Here is a 23,066-nt window from a genome sequence, read left to right as displayed (position 1 = left end):
TAAAATACTAATACCTTTATTACAGCATAAAGCAGTATTTTAAACATTAGTTCATATTACAGTAAAAACATTTTATGTACAACTGTAGAGAAATCGCTGCACATAGCTCCAACCTAAAAATGGGTTATAATTTAAAAGTGAACTGAATTGTTTGATACATAAATTTAAAATATTTTTACTATAGAAAACAGTAAAAATGGTAACATTGTCCAGGGTAGCTCAACAAGCCCATTTAAACTAAACAGTAGCTGAATTATACATTTATAAATATATGGTTTGAATTCTGGGATAAAGAAAAAATGTCAGCTTAATTTATCAAAATAGTCGTTCTTAAAATTAAGTTGCATGAAGCAAAAAATCCTCATGTTTGTCCCTCATAGTCTTGATTTACGCCTATTTTTCTTCTGACTACCCACAATCCACAGCAAAGTTCCAGGTTTTTCTTTCTAGGAGAGTTTTTGATCTGTTTGCTGTAAGCACCTATTCCTACCCAAATCATGAAATGTTTTGGTTATTATTAAATCATGCCCATATTTGGGCAAAACCAGAATCTAATAAATTTTAACCCACAAGGCACATGTGGGCCATCGACACCTTACCCTAATTCCCCGTGGCTTCATGGGATGCCACAAATAAAAGTGATGAGACTGACAAGAGGGCCAGGGAATAAACACCAAGAACAGAGGGCAGGAAGGTCTCAGGATTCAAGGAAAGAGCTGAAGCTCAAAGAGAAAAGGTTGTTGTCTCAAGGACAATGGAGTTGAGTTGGCTACCAGAGCCCGACTGCAAGGTGACCAACTCAGAGGCAGTGAGAGACAAGATTAAATGAGAGAAACTGGGGCCTAGAATATCAAGTTGCTAAAACTATTTGAATGAAAATGAAGCAGTGCATGAAGTTTTAATCTTGTAATAGTTTGTTCCAAGACTGCCAGGGTGAGTTTCTAGAGCTAAGGCAAGAAGACAACACATAGCATTCTTAGTCCCCTGTACAGAATGCGTCCTAGAGAAACAGGCATCAGTCATCTCTCTAGGGCTATATTAAGTTCTTCAGTTTCTCCAAATCAATACCTTAAAATAATCAGTTTGCCTCAAAAGGAAGTCTCCAAGCAGCTAGATGCAGTTTAACAGAAATAGGTACTACTCTGTGGTTTTCTCAACTATGCCACTGAAAAGTAAAGTGGATCTTTCTACCCCTAAACCCAGCATGCCCACTAAGTCAACCCCTAGAAATATTAACAATCCACTCAAATTTCCACCACTAACGGGACACTTTACTTGTTCTTCCCTTTGCTCTCCACAGCTTGGAATCTGTCTCCTCCTAGCATGTGGAGAATACTTGCAGTGGGTTTTTTGACATAATCTTCAGCCATGCAAACCTGTGCCCTCTCTTTTCTTGATTTCTTCTTGTAAAATAATGTTAATCTTCCAATAGGAAGAAGAGCAGTACATAATTATTTAAACACCATTTATCCAGCCTCCTTACATACAAAGAAGGCTGTGGAGCCATCTTGTGTATTTGCAGTTTAAAGATACTGGCTATATGGTATCTGCTAAGAATTCACTGAAGCAGGAACCACCTTGTAATGAGAAGCTAAAACACATCAAAATGCATACAACCACAGATCATCCCTAGAAAATGGATTATATCCTCCAAATTTAGAGCATACTGTGTTATATACTCAGCCAAGTCTGAAATCTCATTTCAAAACATTGCTCAGTATCAACTCTCAGAAGACACTTGCCACAGGACCACAGCAGTAATTATCTGGCAGGTGGCTGGGGAATGCCAGTTACAGAACAAAGCCTTGACTTTTCCAGGCTTAAGTGGTCCTTCAGAGACTGCTGCAAGCCCTTAGGCATTTACTTTAGGGAACGAAGGGACACTAGAGTGAGAGACATTCAAGACATCTCAACTTACAAAATACAGGCAGACTGAATGATTCCAAATAAAAATGTAATGAATTCATATGTCTTTCAAAATCTGACAGACGCAGCACACCACAAACCATAACGAGCGGATGAATAATTTACATGAGGCTTGTCCCTGTGGAAGAGATGGGAACCAGGCAAGTGGTCGAGAGGAAGCACAGAGTGCTCTGACTTTGTGTAAGGAGTAACGGCAGTCCCACGCTGTGAGCAGTTCTGTTCCTCCACTAATTAATTACCAAATGCTTTACTGAAGCTGCGCTTCTGGCCTTTGTTCTGGGACTTGTTTCTGTTGCCACCTCCTGCTCGCTGTCCCCTGAAGCCCCTGCTTCCATCCCGCTGTCCCCGGAAGCCCCTGCTTCCTCCTCGCTGTCCCCTGAAGCCCCTGCTTCCGTCTCGCTGTCCTCTGAAGGCCCCATATCCTTCCCGGGGGCCTTCCAGCTCGGGCTGCTCGGTGGCCACGGACAGCTGCCAGCGCCGTGAATCGTGCCATTTCTCCTGTGGAGAGAAGTACATATTTTCATCTGCTTTGATTTTTACTGGATTTGGTTTTGTAAGCATTAGAAAAGCAATGCTCTGCTGCAATTTTTCCAAAGAAAAACCAGGCTGACAACTTAAGTGCTAAGGGCTGACCAAACACAGCATTACCCTTCTTGGTTGAAAAGGCCAGTGTCACTGAGGTGGGGAAAGCAGCCCTTGTCACTAGGTCATTTATCCAATTCAACTGTTACAAGGTGTCTAGAGCTGTCTGTGGCAATAAAACAGGTGCCAACAGGTTTCTCATAGCAGTACTGAAGAAAGATGGAGAAGTGAAAAATGTCGATGAAAACATATAAGAAGTAGAGGGGAGAACTCTGAAAACAGATAATAGACAGGCTCAAAGACAAAACATCAGAGTAAAGGCCAGGATAAAAAGTGCCAAAATATAACTCTGAACTGCCTTTTACCAAGGAGACAGGAGCTGTTGCTTCCCATTCTACTATGCTGTATTGGGCATTTTACTAGTTAGATACATTAACTTTAAAACCCAAGAGAAATAATACCTGTATTTCAGTAACTGCTGCAGTGGGAACATCAAAGCAAACACCCTAGAAATCAAAGCAAATGGAAGTGAATCAAACATAAAGCATATTAAAGTGATACCTCAAAAGACAAGGTTTTAGGGCCAGGGTTGGGCAAAGGAAGTTGTCACTTGATTCTCCATAACTGACACAGGCAACCCTCTGGCCTGCTCTTTAATTTCAGTATTTTACAAGGAACACCTCCTTCCATTCATTTAGCCAATGATAACAGAGCTGTCACCATGTAATGAATACCACCATCTGCAGGAGTCTTCATTCTCATATTTACCAGAGTTTCAGAGAATAATATGAGGCATTCATAGGGACATACGAATAACCAGTAAACAGTCTTTGCCATTGAGTAGGTCATAGTGTTCTTGAGACTCAGCCAGCAAGGACAGCAAAGTAGTATTTAACTAAATAAACCAATGTCCCGAATACTGAAGTACAGAGAAGGATGTTCCTAACTCAGTCCGATAAAGCCAAGGAAAACATTATAGGAAGACTTAAGGTTAAGCCAAGTGATAACACACCATGGAGGGGAAAAACACTATAAACACTATAAGCAGCCAGCAAGCAGGTGGATGACAGCATGGTGTACTTGACACTGCTGGAATGGAGGGGACTGGTGGTGGTGACGGGGAGATGAGCTGGTGCAGAGGAAGGAGCCAGCCCATGAAGGACCTTATCCTCAGTGTGGAAGGGTAGGGGCTTTCTCCCATAGCTTATGTGGCACTCCTAAAGGAGACACAACCCAGTCACAACATGATACTCTGAGTGGGCCTGTGATCCTCCAGATGTAGTCCACTGACCCCTAGGGACCCAGTCTTGCAGGGACCCCACAAGTTACTTTCATAATACGTAGACATTAGCTGCCCTTTTCACTTCCACATTCCCTCACAAGGGTGCAGTGGATTCCCAGAAGTGAGAGGCAAAATCTGAAACTCAAGATTCTGAGTCAGTTACTTAATAATCTATCTAGGTAGAGATGCTAGGGACAGTGCAATCTCCAAGTCTGATGATGTGCGTAGAATGGGTCAGGCTGGCAATGACTCCCCTACAGGACAGGTGGAAGCCACCTTGCTGCTTCCCTGCCCACATTAAGCCACAGAACTGAAGTGATGCCATAACAGAGGCCTATCTTACCAGCTTTCCTTTGAGAAACACCATTCCCTTTATTTTGGAATCAACATCCTCACCCAGTTGCTCTTTAAGTTCTTTCCAGGCATAACTGATGTTTGGCATTTCAATTGAGCAGCGCAAAATCATAGTCACAAAACCCTTATGGAAGAAAGGAATAAAATTAAAAGGGTAATTTCTGAAGTTTCTAAATATGTTGGTTAAATGTACTGTATGAATTCAGGGCTATGTATAGACTAAAAAACTAAGATGTAATTCACATACTATAAAACTCATTTTAAAGTGTGGAATACCGTGGTTTCTTTTTCCTTTAGTATATTCACAAGGTTTACAACCATGACCACTATGTAAATTTCCAGAACATTTCAATCACCCCAAATGAAACCTGATACTCATTAGGAATCACTGCTAGTCTTCCCTCCACCCAGCCACTGGCAAGCACTAACATATTTTCTCTCTATGAATTAGCTTAGAAACCTCAAAACACAGTTAGTTCCTCCCTGGCTCAAGGAAGTGAAAGCACCCCAGATGACAGTGTCAGCGTCTGACAGGGAAGTTTACCGCGTCTGAGTTGATGAGGGAGCGCTGGTCCACTGACGTGGCCCCTGAGATATGGGCCAGCGCTGCTGCCAGGGCTTCCACGGCTCCCTTCTCCTCGATGAGCTTCTCAGCAGACTGCTTGAAGTGGCTGATGGCAGTGGGAGGCACAGAATCCAAAAGCCTATAATGTGCGAACACATTTGTTAGGAAAAGTAACAGACGTCATTCCAAGCCAACAGCACCTCAAGGTAAATCAGTATTTTCAAACAACCACACACATACACGTTGACACCATTTTCATGCCTATACGTATATACACCGTTGGCCTTCTCTGTTATTAGATTCTACACCTTTGATTGAACCAACCACAAATAGAAAATAAAAAATCCTCCACCCCAAAAATTCAAAAAGCAAAATCTGAATCTGCAGCATACGATATACTATATGCTTAAAGCACATGAATGAAGTGATGTGCAGGCACCATTTTCGGCATCAAACAACCTACTGATGATACTAAGTATAGAGGAGCACGTACATGGGTAAAATGCAAATATCCCACCATTTTCTGTTAAGTGATTTGAAAATGACAGAATTATGGTATCTAGGCCAGCGCCGCGGCCCACTAGGCTAATCCTCCACCTATGGTGCCAGCACCCCGGTTCTAGTCCCGGTTGCTCCTCTTCCAGTCCAGCTCTGCTGTGGCCCGGGAAGGCAGTGGAGGATGGCCCAAGTGCTTGGGCCCTGCACCCGCAGAGGAGACCAGGAGGAAGCACCTGGCTCCTGGCTTTGGATCGGCGCAGCACGCAGACTGTAGTGGCCACTTGGGGGATGAACCAACGGAAAAAGGAAGACCTTTCTTTCTAATTCTGCCTGTCCCCCCCCCCCCCCAAAAAAAAGGTAACCACGGGGGTCCTGGAACCAATCTCCCATGGATACTGACAGATGACTATAATTATTACTTTTCTGTTGCAATAAGTCCACCCCTTTAAACGATCAATTCTAACTTACCACCAAACCACTCTCCAAATGTTTTATTATAAAGAAAGCAATTATATTAAAATATTTTCCAGTGTTACTGATAATTACAGAAAATGTGAACAATTATAATAAAATGTGTGCCAATAGATACAATGAACAAATCTTTAAATAACTCTTGGGGGAGGGGGTCGGTGCTGTGACACAGTAGGTTAATCCTCTGCCTGTGGCACCAGCATCCAATATGGGTGCTGGTTCTAGTCCTGGCTGCTCTTCTTCCAATCCAACTCTCTGCTATGGCCTGGGAAAACACTGGAAGATGGCCCAAATGCTTGGGCCCCTGCACCCACATAAGACACCGGAGGAAGCTCCTGGCTCTTGAGTAGCTCAGCTCTGACTGTTGTGGCTATTTGGGGAGTAAACCAGCAGATGGAAGACCTTTCACTGTCTCTCCCTCTCACTGTCTGTAACTCTACCTCTTAAATACATAAACAAAACTACACAAGGTACCTCCTTAAAGGTGGCCTCTTTACCTTTCCAGCATTGTTTAGCTTGTTTCTTTCCTGATCACCTAACCCTAAAATTTCCTGAAATGTCATCCCAAGGAACCCTGGCCTGCAGGACACAAAGCAGGCAAGGCTAAAATAAATCCAAAAACTGAAAAAAGTTAAAATCTTCTCATTTGCTGAACTTTCTTAAGCTATTGATACGCTGATACCTAGCATTAAATGTTATCATGAACTCTCCCTGTTTACTTTTTAAAGATTTACTTAATTATTTGAAAGGCAGTTACAGAGAGGGAGAGGCGGACAATCTTCCATCCTCTGGGTCACTCCCTGAATGGCCACAATGGCTAGGACTGGGCCAAGCTGAAGTCAGAAGACAAGGACTCCCTTGGGTCTCCCATGTGGGTGCAGGGGCCCATAATGGAAGCCAGTCAGTCACAGGAAGCAGCTTAACCTGCTGTGTACAATGTTTGCCCCTCCCTGCCGATTTTTGAAACAGGCATTTTACATATCTATAATAGCAAGTATGGAAAGCACTCTAAAAATGATGCTCAATGTTCAGTGGATCCTCAGCAAGGCATACCACCACCAGTAGCAAGCAGAAAATGGTTTCACGCTTTCATGGTGCCAACCCTTCTCAGCCCTGGGAGAATGCTGCACAAAGGCAACAGCCAGAGATCCTGAACAGCTAAACATCCTTCAAATTGTAGGACAATCTGACATAATTCTCCTGCCCCTAATGCCAATAAGCACATATAAACTGACAAACACTGGTGGTTAACCCAACCCTACTAGTTACTGACTATCACTCAGCCTACTAGGCTGGGGACTGGATTAATGAAGGTTTGGAATGTAACCTGCAACCCAATCTAACCAGTTGCCAGATGCAAAATACCTACACTGCATCCAAAATGCCTTTCCTTAAAATTTCCAAGACAAATCCAAGTATTAATAATGGTCTCCTCTGGTGAACAGGATTGGGTAGAGATCAACATCAGACATGCATCAGAAGACCTCAGGAATGACAGGGAACATACCTGATGGCATCTTTGCTGGAAGCTTTTATTATTTCTGTGGCTGAAGGAACACCTATTCGTTTAAATTTAATTCCCTACAAAAAAATGAACCATATTTCAATGATTATGAAGTTTCCATCGAATTTCTCAGATGTACCAAATATCACTTAAAGTCTTATTTGCAATATAGTATAGTTCATTTACAGCATCTATCAAATTTCCACTACTGTTTCATGTTACTATGTTACCTATTACAAGAAAACAGCACTGCTAAATTACTATTAACTAAAACTAGACTTTATTCCACATCTGTCTCTCCTTGTGTTTCTTGACCTTGACATTTTAAAATTTTTAAATTTCATGTATTTGAGAGACAGAGACAAAGAGAGTTCCCATTCAGGGGTTCATATTCCAAATGCCTACAAAGCCCAGGGTGGGGCTGACCATGGGAGCCAGAATCTCAATCCTGGTCTCCTATGTGAAGAATCTGTATTAGCAAGAAGGCAAGAATCAGGAGCTGGAGCCAGGAATCAAATCTAGACACTCTGATGCAGGACACAGGTGCATTAACTGCTAGGCTAAACACCTGTCCCAACCTTAACCATTTTAAGGACGTCTGGTTAGGTACTTCGTAGAATGTTACCACAAACTGAGGCCATGCTTGGACTGGGATTACAGGTTTCAGGGATGATCAGAGGTTAACAACTGTCTCCCCACCTCTTGTTAGGGCGCATACTTATCACTGATGATGTGCACCACGATCACCATTCATATGGCCCAGAGAGTGTTTGCTGGTTTCTCTCCTGTCAGGTTCTCATGCCTCACCATACTCTATTCAAGTACAGTCCACGCCAGGTGAAGGGGGTAGGCTAATCTCTACCTCCTGGAGCGGAAACTATCTATTCACTAGAATTGTGTAAGTAAAGCTAATCTCTTCCTCTTTGTCCTTCTAATATACCTTGATATTTTTGTTTTTTAGCAACTTCTCTACTCATTAGACAAACTAGAAACATTTAAGCAAAGACTAAGTTTATATTAATCGGTCTTACAATTGCCTTTCAATCACCTGGAAATGAATCCACTGCTTTCAAATGCAAAGATATTTCAAAATAGGCCTTATTTCACAGAACAATATTCAAAACATGTACCCAACAAGCATTCAGTCACAGCCACATGCTAGAAATACAATCTAAAGTTAATAAAACTTGAATGAAGAAACAAAAGACTGGCTCTAAAACTCAACATTTGCTAAATGAAAATTAATAGTTTTACCGCTTTTTGTTCCACTTGTGCTAACTGATATTCCTCCTTGTGCTGATAAAAGCAGATGCAAACGCCTGTCCTTCCAGCTCTGCCCGTCCGCCCAGAACGATGAATGTAGGACTCCACATCCTACGGAAATGAAATAGGAACGACACTGAACCACAGAAAAAGACAAACGCCTGAGCAGCCCACGCAGAGGTTGGTGACTAAGACCAGGCTAGTGTAGTTCAAGACCTGGAGAAGAGGGACAAGGTCCTCCTATTTGAAGACTTGTCACAACTAGCGAAACCTCTACAACAGTGGTCCCTATCCCACAAGCAACTTTACAAAGAGCACTGGCTAGTGCTTGTCTAACAGAGCCATACATATGATTCTAATTTTCTAGCAGCCATGCCAAAAAGCTAACAAGCTAAATTTACTTTTATATTTTTATTTAACTAAATACAATCAAGTCTTATCACTTTAATAAGCCACCTATATAAAACCAGCTACCAAGATATTTTTAAAATTATTTCCTCACATCTTCAAAATCCAGAGTATACAGTAAGTTTAAAATTTTTAAAAACTCCAGTGTCTGATATTTATAGCATACAAGCAATCAACTCAGACTAGCTACACTTCAAGTGCTGACCAGTTGAAGGTATGGTTAATGGCCACCACCCTGGATAACACAAGTCTATATATAGGTTCACTGCATTGTTGCATCCATGTCTACTGGTTTTCCTTTCTAAGACAGGTTAAAAAACAAAAGTGAATTCAGAGTAATCAAGTGTTTTTTCCATCACTGTAAGTAACTTTTAATTGTGATTTGCAGTTAGGCATGCGCGTGCACGCGCGCACACACACACACACACACACACAGACACACAAATCTTTCATTTGCTGGTTTGCTCCCAAGATGACCACAATGGCCAGTGCTAGTCTGGCCAGGCTGAAGGCCAGGAGCATGGAATTCCATTCGGGTTTCCCATGTGGGTGGCAGGGGCCCAAGTACTTGGGCCATCTTCTGCCTTCCCAGTAACATCTACAAGGGGCTAGACCGGAAGCAGAGCAGGCAGAAAGATTCAAACTGGCACCCTAATATAGGAAGTCGGTGTCCAAAGTGATAGCTTAATCCACTGTTCCACAATGCTGGCCCCTTTCTACCCCTACCCATCTTCAAGATCCAGCTCAAAATGGCACCACCTCCACTCTGACCAAAAGCCAGCTTTCCATCCTTTAGCCACTGACTGCATTTGAGGGGAAAGGCTTACAACAGGTTCATTTTAAAATCACCCTTGGCATCCTGGCAATCAAGACATTGCTATTACCGACTGCATGCAAATATACAACTTCGTATTTATTAGTTACAATACACAACACATACCTTTGGTGGACAGCTTTGTACAACCAAATCAACCTCAGGGATGTCTAACCCACGTGCAGCAACATTGGTTGCCACCAAAACGCCAAAATCACCATTTCTAAAACCTTTCAGAGTGATTTCCCTTTGCTTCTGTGGAATGTCTCCATGTAATGACTGGGCATCCTGCCAAAAAAAAATAAAATGCGTAAGAATTTCAGATCCAACAACACATCCTCAGTTAGGTCTATAAAAGATATTCATAATTTGGAGCTATCTTTCCTGAAAACAGTATCAGGGAGAAAACATGTGTCTTAAAGCAATTCAGAGCACTAATCAAAAGGGATGGAAGCTACTTTGTCAATTAATTTTGAGCCACCCATTCCTCATCTGTAAAATGAGACAAGCTCTTGCATGTATATATATCCTTTAAAAAAAAACAATTTTTTAAAAGTTATTAGGAAGACAGAGAGAAATTTTTTTTTTGAGAAAAAAAAATTTTTTTAAAGATTTATTTACTTGAAAGTCAGAGTTACAGAGAATAGAAAAGATAGAGGGAGGGAGGGAGGGAGGGAGGGAGAGGGAGAGGGAGAGGGAGAGGGAGAGGGAGAGGGAGAGGGAGAGAGAGAGAGAGAGAGAGAGAGAGAGAAAGATCTTCCATCTGCTGGTTCACTTCCCAGTTGGCCGCAACGGCAGGAGCTGTGCCAATATGAAGCCAGGAGCCAAGAGCCTCCTCCGGGTCTCCCAGGACTTGGGCCGTCTTCTACCGCTTTCCCAGGCCATAGCAGAGAGCTGGATTGGAAGTGGAGCAGTTGGGGCTAGAATTGGCACCCTATGGGATGCTGGCACTGCAGGTGGCAGCTTTACCTGCTAGGCCACTGTGCCGGCCCTGAGAAATTTTTAATCCTCCATTCACTGGTTCACTACTCAAATGCCTGCACAGCCAGGACTGAGCCAGGCATAAAAGCCAGGAGCCCATATCTCAAATTGGGCCTCCCACTTGCATGGCAGGGACTCAAGTTTTTGAGTCATCACCTCACTAGCAGGAAACTGGATTGGGGTGGAATAGCTGAGACTGGAACCCAGGCATTCTGATAGAGGATGCAGGTGTCCCAAGCAACAATTTAACCACTGTGCCAAACACCAACCCCCAATAAGTATATTCTGACCACTAGAGTTCAAAGGAATTGGGTCAATGAAAAACAGACCATGAGCAGCAACAGCCAAAGAAAAGACACCTCTGGCTTGGCAGGCAATAAAGGACCAACCTGTTTTATAGAGGAATTCTGTGACAGCTCCTGGGCTTCTTTCTTGGTCTCACAGAAGACAATCGTGCGCCCTTGATGACCACTATACACTCGGATCACATCTCCAATAACTGCTGCCCTCTGAGACCAGTGGCACTTGATAGCCAGATGCTTTGAGAAGAAGAAAAACACATCTATACAGAGCACTGCCAGAATCTGTAATTACCTGCTCAACATGAATGGTGCTGGTAGTGAGCAGCCTGCTGCCACCACTGCTTAGAAAAGACAATAATAAACTATCAAAGGAAAGCGTTACATGGTCCTGTCTCCTCATACTTCCCCCCTTTCTCCAAAGAGCCACTGGCTTCATTAATCAGGAAAAGAAATGCCATTCCTTAAGAGTCTTAGAGGAAACCAAGTAACTGACAAGAGCAAAGTTTCTGAATGCTTTGCCCTCTCATCCACTGAAAAGTGCAACCCGCAGTCAGCTACTGTCCAGGTCTGTTCCTTGGGTAAAATGAATTCATCTAGGTACCGGACCCTAGGAGGAAGACAGCTTCAAGACAAAGTATTACATGTCTTTGCTGCCCTGTAATGTCCACAAATTCTAGGTTTAATCTGTTTACATAATTCAAACAGATTTATGTTCTATCAGACAAAATTTAGAAAACACACACAACTTGAGTAGAATGTCTTCACTGGGCCCTTTACATGGAAAGCATTTATATTTGCCAGTCCTAATTACCCTCAGACATGAAACAAATGATATACAATTTCACACTAATTCCGGCAACTAAATGAATCATTTACCTCCACAGTTATTGCTGTTTTCTGAGTCTTTTTACCAATCAGGTCCACCTGTTCATATGTAGCTTTCATGTATTTCTTAGCAACATTAAATACCCAATGAGGGCATGTTGCAGAAAAAAGCAATGTTTGGGGGTTGTCTTCAGAATCTTTGGGGGGAAAAAAAATCAGTATGAATAATCAAAACAAACCTACACAGAATTCCACTTCACTCAGTTCTTCCAGGGTTCCCAACAATCATTAGCAAGCCTCATACTGAAGACACAGGTAACACGTTTTCCAATGGACACAGAAATAATGCTTCAATCATTTATGCAATGGTGAAAGTACTTTAACTTACTTTGTTTTCTGAACCCTGGCCTTAATGAAACACCAAGGAAATCCGTCCAATACAGTGAGAACAACCAAGTGGACAACAGCAATTCAAGAAGCCCAGCAACCAGTTAATACAGATCACCAGACAAACACCCTCTCAGACACACCAGAACTGTGTCTGAACTCATCTCTATACTGCCTGATGTTTGAAACTGTACCTTATTTGTTCTTTGTGGTCAACTACTATTTTTTGTTTGCACACAAAGTTGCATCATAGTCTCACATTTCAAATGGCAGGGTAAGCTGGTACAACCCTTCTGAAGAATAATTTGACGATGTACACTGAGTTGCAAGAGCTATTTACAACTTAATTCCACTTATGGAAATCCAGCCAAAATAACCAACTTCAGATATTGATGAGGTGTGAGGAAAGCTATCTGCATAAACATGACTACAAGAATTATGAAAGTGACAATAAACAGAAAATAGAATTAAATCATGGCCAATTACTTCATGAAGCAAATCTATGTGGAATTTTTATATTTACAGTAAGATTATAACTAGCAAAAACCTACACAATAACATGCACCAAGTCAGGGATATATCATAAAGCAAAGGACAAACTGGCAGGACATATTATTTTTCTTCTCTTACTTTCCCATGTTTCCCTACTATAGTTATGTGATAAAGTAAGTCCTCTTTCAATTTCCCAAGGCTTTGCCTTTTTTTTTAATCTCTTAGATGACTATTTCATCATCTTCCTTTGGTCTCTTTTATATTGGTTTCTTGAATTTGGGGTTTACCTTTCTTATATGCCACTTTTAAAATGTCTTCCACTTGATCAGCAAAGCCCATATCCAACATCTGGTCAACTTCATCAAGAACAACATGCTTAAGTTTGGAGAGATCGAGCTTGCCATTCTCTAGATGGTCTTTGATTCGACCTGGTGTCCCAACCAGGATATCAATCCCATTCCGCATGCGTTCAACTATAAAGAACATCAATGATAAAATTTACTGGATTTTTAGAAGTCCTTTTATCAGTCTACACAATTAAATATAACATGCTAAGTAATGAAGATGAAGACCATCAAAGCATTCCATCTAGTAGAGAAATCATGTAAGAAGTCACAGTCTAGTGTATTAAGTGTCATAACACATGTCCACATAAGCAACTGGAAAGAAATGACTTCCTTGGCTGCAGAAATTATCAAGACACAATGAGAATTAAGAATCTTAGTGCCAGCGCCGCGGCTCACTAGGCTAATCCTCCGCCTTGCAGCGCTGGCACACCGGGTTCTAGTCCCGGTCGGGGCGTCGGATTCTGTCCCGGTTGCCCCTCTTCCAGGCCAGCTCTCTGCTATGGCCAGGAAGTGCAGTGGAGGATGGCCCAAGTGCTTGGGCCCTGCACCCCATGGGAGACCAGGATAAGTGCCTGGCTCCGGCCATCGGATCAGTGCGGCGCACCGGCTGCGGCGGCCATTGAAGGGTGAACCAACGGCAAAAGGAAGACCTTTCTCTCTGTCTCTCTCTCTCACTGTCCACTCTGCCTGTCAAAAAAAAAAGAATCTTAAAAAAACAGGAACTTTCTATGAGGTGAGACAGACAGAAGTGCAAACTTGCAAGACTATACAGAGATTCGTAAAAGGAGCTGTTCAGTTTTAACCAAGAAGAGATGGTACACTAGTGTATTTCCTGAGCTGCTATTGCCGTCAAGGGGTTCAGTCAAGGTCTTCAACAGAAAAACAATGAAATCATGGAGCAGAGGGTGCAACAATAAGCCCTAGCACCCCCAAGAAAAGCAACCTTAACCGCATCAAGAAAAAAGCAAGGATACAGAAATAGGCAGAGATCCAAGGTCTTGAGAAATCAAAATAAATAAAAAATAGTAACCTTGACTTCTGACTTTCTAGCTCCCAGGGGTCTACTAGATTCTGCCTTTTGAATTCAATAAATTGCTTCTGCCATCTTTAAGTAAATACTGACAGAAAACACAGAAGTCTTAAGAATCATATACAGATATACAGTCCACAGGACTCAGTTTCTTGACCACCTTTAAACAATGGCAAAAGCAAAGCATCATCTGTAACTAGACCAGCTAAAGAAAAAAATGCCAAAAGGTCAAAAGGGAATCTACTCTGCATCTAAGGCATTTCCCTCCCCCTGTTTTTGAATTTACTTACTTTGATTTCCATACGGAGTTCCACCGTAAAAACAAGCTACTGCCAGTTTTTTTGTGATATCACTGAAGTCTTTGCTTACTTGATTTGCCAGCTCCCTTGTAGGTGCAAGAACCAATACCTGTAAAGGAAAAATTGATATCTGAATTCAAAGCATTATGCAGTACTGGTTTCCTAATTACTGGTTTTCCTAATTACCAGAAAGCTCAATGCATCCTACCCTTTTTGATATTTTCAAAGCATCTACTTTGCATATTGCAATAGCTTGCATAGAAGGATCCTATAGTTCTTGATAATTACACTCAGGAGAAAAACTTGCGACCACACCAATCCCAGGGGCCCAAATGCACTAAGCAGCCTGCTTGAACTGGGGCAAGTTTCACAGAGCTGCTAATCCTTCAAGTACAGCATTCTAGTAAAAGAACAATCTGATCAAGGAGCAATACTGATGATGACAGTTAGCTACTATCTGTGCTTTTACTGTGTCTGAGGCTCACATAAACCCTTATATGCATTATTCTGATTTAATTCTCACAACCTTTGGAGGTGGGTATTAGAAGGTAATTAACAACCAAAACCAAAAAACCCAAGAAGAGGCAGAGCCTGGATGTAAACTCAGGCAGTCTGACTCTAAAAGCTGTAATCCTCATCTCTGCACTACATTAAATCCTAGAGCTCAAACTCTGGAGTGGTCTTGAGCCTGATGTGGGACACACAGCACAAAACCACTACAGATCCTCAAGTAGAACGGCATAAACCAACCAACTCAGGCACTCACCCAGGTGATATTTACTACCCTCTATGTGCCAGGCACTGTTTTACACAGTGATAAACAAATTAATTGAGGAGGAGGAATGGACACTAGAGGGCAGGGAGCTAGTGACGTTAAGACAGAAAGGCAAGTGCAAGAACCCACAGCTGAGGTAACAACGTGAACATCATCAGTGATTAAAGTTAAAGGTCGTCAGATGGCAGCTTCTCTGAAAAATGAGCCCAACAGCACTATCCTGATAAGGAGGCTTGGCCTAATCTTTACTCAGGTGCCCTTCCTCCTATTCCTGTCTCTCAATTAAAATTAATTTTCTCCAGGCAAAAATGGTCACTGAACATTTTAAATCCCAGGGACATGGAATGGTTCTAAGGGGCTATGAGGCACACAGGTGACCACAAGCATGGCCAGATTCTAACATTTAAATACACAGGGCTTGTCTTTCAAAAATGATCTCATTTACCTTCCCATAAAGAGCCACTGCAAATACAATGAGTAACTTTAACGGAAACTCAATTTCAAAAAATAGGGCACAAAAATAATTCCCAGGATGTTTTTCCCTACGCTGCCTGGAGCCTCTGAGGCCTGTGTTTTGAGATAATTACCTGAGGTGGACGGCCCCTTTTCCTGTCTTGCAGTTCTCCCTGAAGTTTCTCAATCAAAGGGATAGCAAAGGAGAATGTCTTCCCAGTTCCTGTCCGTGCCTGTGCAATCAAGTCTCTCCCACTGTAGACATGGTGAAACGTCTTTGCTTGTACAGGGAACAGGAAGGTCACCCCCCGGGCTGTGAACAAATCAACCTTGTTATCTGATGTCACAATTCTTAAAATATACAAAGAAGGACAGAAGCACGCTCATGTTTTCTGTTCCTACAGAATTAAGAATTCTAAATTTTGGTCATCATCTGCAAAGTCAAGCACAAATATACTCTGGTAATAAAGAATTTGCTCAACTGAAAATATCATCAAACTTTAAAGCATCAAAATACAGTAATTATTTATTACTATGAGATTATATCACAAAAACAAAATTTTTTTTTTTTTTTTTTTTTTGACAGGCAGAGTGGACAGTGAGAGAGAGACAGAGAGAGAAAGGTCTTCCTTTGCCGCTGGTTCACCCTCCAATGGCCGCCGCTGCAGCCGGCGCACCGCGCTGATCCTGGCAGGAGCCAGGAGCCAGGTGCTTTTTCCTGGTCTCCCATGGGGTGCAGGGCCCAAGCACCTGGGCCATCCTCCACTGCACTCCCTGGCCATAGCAGAGAGCTGGCCTGGAAGAGGGGCAACCGGGACAGAATCCGGCACCCCAACCGGGACTAGAACCCGGTGTGCCGGCGCCGCAAGGTGGAGGATTAGCCTATTGAGCCACGGCGCCGGCTCAAAAACAAAAATATTAACATGGCATCAACTCACTGCTTAATGTCACCAGCACTATCAGCTGTAACATTTCTGAATACAGAATAAACTGTAATCACTCATTTAAGTGGCAGCATAGGCTATCACAGCCATAGTGCTACCTGAATATATGAGAGCACTTCAAAGAGGAAAAACGGAAATAAAAAAGTTACTTCTCAAACAAATTTTTTTTTTTTGACAGGCAGAATGGACAGTGAGAGAGACAGAGAGAAAGGTCTTCCTTTTGCTGTTGGTTCACCCTCTAATGGCCGCTGCGGCCAGTGCACCGCGCTGATCCGAAGCCAGGAGCCAGGTACTTATCCTGGTCTCCCATGGGGTGCAGGGCCCAAGCTCTTGGGCCATCCTCCACTGCACTCCCTGGCCACAGCGGAGAGCTGGCCTGGAAGAGGGGCAACCGGGACAGAACAGGTGCCCCAACCAGGACTAGAACCCGGTGTGCCAGCGCCGCAGGTGGAGGATTAGCCTAGTGAGCTGCAGTGCCGGCCTCAAACAAAATATTTTGAAACCCATGAGTGACAAATTAATTTTTTTCACACCAAAAAACCTTACCTTGTTTGGGTGCAGTTCATTATATGGCTACATATATGATCTTACAGTAAGGGTATGTCCTTGGGGCAGGCATTTAGCCTGCTGTTAAGATGCTCACATCCCACACTGGAGTACCTGGGTTCAATTTCCAGCTGCGGCTCCTGGGGATCTAGCTTTGGGGGGCAGCAGTGATGACTCGGGTAACTGGGTTTTCTACCAGCTATGGAGACCTGGACTGAGTTCCAGGCTCCCAGGTTGAGCCCCAACTGTGGGGCCACTGTGCACTTGGCTGTGAAACAGTGGGTGGGGTCCTATATGGTTGCCTCTCAAGTAAAATCAGAACCAAAAAAAAAAAACAAACCAAAACAAAACAAAACAGAAGCATATTTCCAAATATGTTCCAACATTACAAAATACTTTCAAGAACATTACCTTTGAGAAGCTTAATAGTCTCTTCAGATATAGGAAAATTAGAGAAAGCACCTTCCTTTTGCTCCACAGGGATTTCCTAGCAAGCAAAGGACCACAACAGAAAATTAATATAAGCCATACAAGGTAATACAGAGAAGACTTCAGAAAAGAAACATTGTCTGTAACTCATCTAAACCCATCAGTTTAAAAATCAACCAAAAATTACCAAAACCCTCCGGAGGCAATTAGACATTTGGCAGCAGCAGTTAAGTCACCTGGGATGCCCATACCCCATACCCCATGCCGCAGCACCTTGGTTCGGGCCCATGTCCACCTCCTGCTCCAGGTTCCTGCTGATGCAGACCCCGAGAAGCAGTAGGTGATTGCTCTAGTACGTGCCTCCTGTCCACCCATGTGAGAGACAGACCGAGCTCTAGGCTGCTGCCTACAACCGTTAAGGGCATTTGGGGAGGGAACTAGCTGTGTCTACCTTTCAAATAACTAATAATTTAAGAAAGCTTTAAAAAAAATCCTTGATAAGTAAATTTAGATATGAAAAGGAAATGCACCATAGTATCTAAAATTCAACAAAATAAAAACCTGCAGCAAATACATACTGCACACATGCTCTGGGTGACCAGTGAGGGCAGACTATTTCAACCAAGAACTACTCTATACTCATTCCAAGCCAACAGTTCCTGGTGAATGTCATCAGCGCTTCTATAGAGCAACCTCCCTCATACACATCCAGACACGTGTGAAGTCACTATCGCATTACTGGATTGCAAAAATCCTGACTGCTCAACAACAGAGGAATGAAATGAATTTCTAAACATTCATGCTGCAGTATGCAACCAAAGAACACATTTAATATTTAATTTAAAAATCAGTTGCTGGCGCTGTGGCATAGCAGGTTAACCTGCCTTCTGCAGCACTGGCATCCCATAAGGTCCCAGCAGCTCCGTGCTAATGACCTGGAGAAGCAGTGGAAGATGGCCCAAGTGCTTGGGTCCCTGCACCAACATATGAGACCAGGTAGAAGCTACCGGCTTCAGATTGGCCCAGTTATGGCTTTTGCAGCCATTTGGGGAGTGAACCACCAGATGGACCAGTGGATGGAAGCTATGTCTTTCCCTTTCTCTCTCTGCTTTTCAAATAAATTTTTTAAAAATGAAAAAAAAAAAAAAAGAAATGCTAATATTAAAATGCAAAAGGATATAAAATGAAGTATAATGGACCAGAGTTTGTGGCATAGCAGGTAAAGCTGCAGTATGGGACACGAGGATCCCACATGGGTGCTGGTTTGTGTCCCAGCTGCTCCATTTCTAATCCTCTTCCCTGCCTGGGAAAGCAGCTGAAGATGGAAGCGCATGGGCCCCTACCACCCACTCTCACCATGCGAGAGACCTGGAAGAAGCTCCTGGCTCTGGCCTGGCCCAACCCTGGTTGTGTAGCCATCTGGGGCATAAACCAGTGGATGGAAGACCTCCCTGATTCTGATCTGAAAGTTATATACCTCTGTACTTGGAAAGTGGCTAGTATTGCTTTAACAAATAAATGCTGAAATTCTGGGGCGTTCTGTTTTTGGTTAAATTTTGACATTTTCTAAATTCTCTAGATCACTTTTTTTTATAATCAGGAAAAGAACTCTAAGTGTTGAGCATGACAGCAAACAGAACATTTATTAAAGTTCCGATTTCTTACCTGAGTTTCTGAACAACCCTTTCCAGTGGATCCATTTAACGATTTGGCAAAACCTCTTCCCGGGAGGGAAGTTAGGGCCCATTTACACAACATACCACTGTATCTCCCCTGTAGAGCTGACTTGCAAGTAAGCAGACCAAGTCGATCTCTACCTGAGTCGCGTTGTAAAGAAGGCATTCGGACACTATAACCTCTAAAATGAAGTCCCTCTTTGCATCTCAAGGGACCACCCCACCACAAGGTGCTGACATACCGGATTCCTCTACTACTAACCAGTCTGCCTAACAATCCTGCCTACTAAAGCGTAACTTCACCTTCTCTGCCTCACTGCTGCTTTCCTCACTGGCAGCTCCATCGGCATTCGAGTCAGGTTCGGAGTGCGGGAGGCCATTCTTCATCTTGGGACTCTTCTCTCCAATTTCTCCATTCACTTCCTTTTCTTTCTTCATCTTCTTGGGCTTAGGAGCGCCTATTTCTTCTGACGGCTCTTCACTTTTTATTACTTTTTTGGTTTTAGAAGAAGCAGTTTTCTTTTCAACGTTCTCCTTTTTCTTACTTTTGGCTTTAGGAGAAACAACTTCATCTTGAGATGGTTCCTCTTGCTTTTTCTCCTTTTTGGACTTAGGAGGATTCATGCCAACCTCAGATGGCTCTTTCTTCTTAGCTTTTTTAGCTTTAGGGGAAACCATTTCTTCCTTTTCTTCTGCTGATTCTTCGATTTTATTAGATTTTGGCTTCTGTTTTTTATCTTTCTAAAAAGATAATGAAAACGCAAACATTGAACAAAGCAGATAAACGTTTGCACAGTCCATCAAATATGGATTATTTCAGGATCGCTTTCAATGATAAATAACACAATTCAGGGGCATTTCAACAGTTGTACTTTATCTGTGACAGATACAAATCAAACAGTATGCTTTTTTAGTACTGTGTCTTAGCTAAGATGGAGATAAAAAGTTCATGAAAAAGTTTATTTTGGTGCAAAAAATTTGGAAATCCTGTAGTTATTTTGTTACCTGTATTTTCCATAAACTTTTGAAGCCCCTTGTTTATCAAGTTTCATTAGCTTGAGATCAAGGGTGTCTCTTAGTAACTGTTCATATTGGTCGAACTTTGACAATTGTAAAACCAGATATGATTAAGGGAATGACTCATAGTGGCTCAAGGGATGCTCCAACAGGCTCTAAACTAAATACTATAAAAAAGTGATCAAGTACAGTTCCAATTCTGAAAGCAATAATGCTATATATGTACACAGATGGAGGGTGTTAAATAGATTTTATTTCTTCCTGTTAAAATTTTTGTACAGACAAAACAGGAACTCACACCATTTGCACCTTGTGTATCTCTCACAATGGCAAATGAACTTACATAAAGACACTGCTTCAAACATAATCACATAAACTCACAACCCATCATCCCCTTATGTAAAACAAAATAAATGCACAAGTTACAAGTACATGGAAAGGATAAAATCTCAAAAACCAAATTAGGTGACTACAGCTCTTCCTGAAATTTCTGATTCTCTCCATCTTTTCACATTACTGAAAACTTTTAACAACTGGACAGGTGCAGCCACCCTACAAACTCTCTAGCAGCACCTCGGCCAATTCCAGCAGGATGGAGACTACTGCGCTAACCAATGTGTCTCCCTAAAACTTCCGATCCGACCTGTGGACTCAAAGCAAGCACGAGGGGTAACCCGTCCACCACATGACCCCCTGGACTTCGGTTTTTCATCCCTTAGTTTCAAAAATTAAGAGGTAATTTCCTATCTGTAAGTCCAGACGGTTGCTCCTGCTCTGACTATCCCACAGAGGAACACACTGACTGATGCAGAAACTTAAACCAGGACCTCCAGTAACAGCAAAGAAGCTGACGACGACGACCCGGGGAATTTAAAATTAATGCACACTGCTGCCCTATGTAGAACAAAAACAAGGACAGAAAAAGCGATATTCAATTAGCACTAGTCCCTGTGTTTGTTTTTCCATGGGAGATGTGGCCAATAAATTTAGAAGGCTTTAATTACCTCATCTTCTAAGGGCTGCTTACCTGAAAGCAAACTGTACTTCCCCAGCTAAGGCTTTAAAAAAAAAACACCCACTGCAGACACCACGCACGTGCGCAGATGGCCACAAGACCTCTCTAGTCTGGTCCACTGCTACGGTCCCCACCTGGACTTCGGAGTCCAGTGAGAGGACAAGCCGGAACCTGTGATCCCAGTTCCCGGGGCCACGTGGAACGCCGGTCCCGTCCAGCTCTGCGGCGGCCTCACGGCCAGCGCCCCCGGGACGCACGGATGCGTCAAAGACTGGAGCAAGGGGCCGGCGCGCGGCACAGCCAGCTCCGGCCCGCGGGCCACGCGCCTCCCAACCCGGGGGGAGCACCCCTCCTGGGCGCCGCTGGCGGGGACCAACGCGCGTTCCGCGGCTCTGCCGGATCTCGACTCGCGCCACGCGCTCGCACTCCCGCCCCTCGCCAGCACCCGGGCCCCTCGGTATCACCTTCTCATTTTGCTTTCGCGTCTTCTCCACTTTTCCCATGGTCGTGGCTGATTCCAAACTGGCGTCGCTACGGAGTTTGCCCGGCATCACTCAGCACCCGCCGCGCAGGCCGTCCGGTGCCCTCAACCGCGTGGAGAGGAAAAGATAGTACTTCCCCTTTGGCCCCCCCAACTCGCGTCACTTCCTGCGGCAAAGCATTTCCGGCGGAAGCAGGAAGCGCAAGGAAGGAGGCGGGTGGTGGGGTAGTTCCTGGCCTGAAAGTGGCAGGGCTTAGCGAAGCGACCGCTTTCGGCGCTTGCCCAGACGGCACCTACAAAAGGATAGAACTGGAGAACCACTAAGGTTAGCATTGTATTCTGAAACACTGGCCGGATTCTCGCCAGCCACACCTGATAAAGGATGACTTGTGACTGACTGCTTTTGAATGGCGCTTCTTCATTGCCTACTTTTTTTTATTTATGTATTTGAAAGTCAGAGTTACACAGAGAGAAGAGGCAGAGAGAGAGAGAGAGAGAGAGAGAGAGAGAGAGAGGGAGAGGGAGGTCTTCCATCCGCTGGTTCACTCCCCAGATGTCTGCAACGGCCGGAGCTGTGCCGATCCGAAGCCAGGATCCAGGGGCTTCTTCCAGGTCTCCCACGCAGGTGCAGGGGCCCAAGGACCTAGATGATCCTCCACCTCTTTCCCAGGCCATAGCAGAGAGCTGGATCGGAAGAGGAGCAACCGGGACTAGAACCGGCACCCATATGGGATGCCAGTGCTTCAGGCCAGGGCATTAACCCACTGAGCCACAGCGCCAGTCCCCTCTTCAGTGCCTTCTATCAGGTTGCTCAAGCTTGCAAGGTATTTTTACTACAAACGTGCGGGATTTGCGTCCTTAATCATTTTGTGGAAACTTTTATAATTGACGCCAAACTCACGAGCCTGGGTAAGAGCCAGAGTTCAGTCGGGTCTTTCATGCATGTGTGCCGGCAACAAACATCTAGAGCATTCCCCCAAGTCGGTGTGAAAAGCGGCATGCAGACAGCCCACAAGTCTCATCTGCCAGAAGCTTGGTGGGAGAGAGAGGCCTCAGTTGTTTTGAAGGCACAAAGAGGTACCTAAACCGACCTTGGCACCCAAGCCATGTACATCTCTGATGGAAGTTGACAGGGGCTCTTCATCGTGAGTGGTTTGGACACCATAGTACTTCAGGAAGTTGAGGGGAAAGTGGCCAATTAAATGATCAATGACACTGTTGTTAAGCTTTTCCTACAGAACCAGTGGTCCAATGCACTGGGAAACAATTTATTTTACAAAATGGGTTGGAATCCTATCTATGAAGACCTGCCTTGGCCACTATTTTGAGTTTCCATGTATGAAACGGGGTACCAAAACCGTTAACAAAATAAACTGAGAAAATTAGACAGTGAATGGTTT

At 43.5% G+C, this 23,066-nt stretch overlaps 1 protein-coding gene across 1 annotated transcript; it reads right to left on the bottom strand.

Annotated features, from left to right (window-relative positions):
• DDX21 (DExD-box helicase 21) lies at positions 1-22,407 on the bottom strand. The gene is made up of 15 exons (XM_002718570.6): positions 21,650-22,407; positions 19,457-19,894; positions 17,460-17,535; positions 15,693-15,871; positions 14,322-14,439; positions 12,942-13,127; positions 11,827-11,972; positions 11,038-11,187; positions 9,794-9,955; positions 8,437-8,556; positions 7,186-7,259; positions 4,689-4,848; positions 4,134-4,268; positions 2,970-3,014; positions 1-2,424 (listed from the first exon to the last, which is right to left on the bottom strand). The coding sequence occupies exons 1-15, from the start codon at positions 21,734-21,736 to the stop codon at positions 2,158-2,160; spliced, it is 2,343 nt and encodes a 780-aa protein (XP_002718616.3). The 5' UTR covers positions 21,737-22,407; the 3' UTR covers positions 1-2,157.
• Positions 22,408-23,066: the final 659 nt, after the last annotated feature.

Source organism: Oryctolagus cuniculus, chromosome 15, assembly GCF_051225735.1.
Source record: "Oryctolagus cuniculus isolate XC-2025 breed Fujian yellow rabbit chromosome 15, ASM5122573v1, whole genome shotgun sequence".
Classification (NCBI taxonomy): Eukaryota; Metazoa; Chordata; class Mammalia; order Lagomorpha; family Leporidae; genus Oryctolagus; species Oryctolagus cuniculus.
The sequence above is the reverse complement of the archived record's forward strand: the minus strand, read 5'-3'. Positions and strand labels throughout refer to the sequence as shown.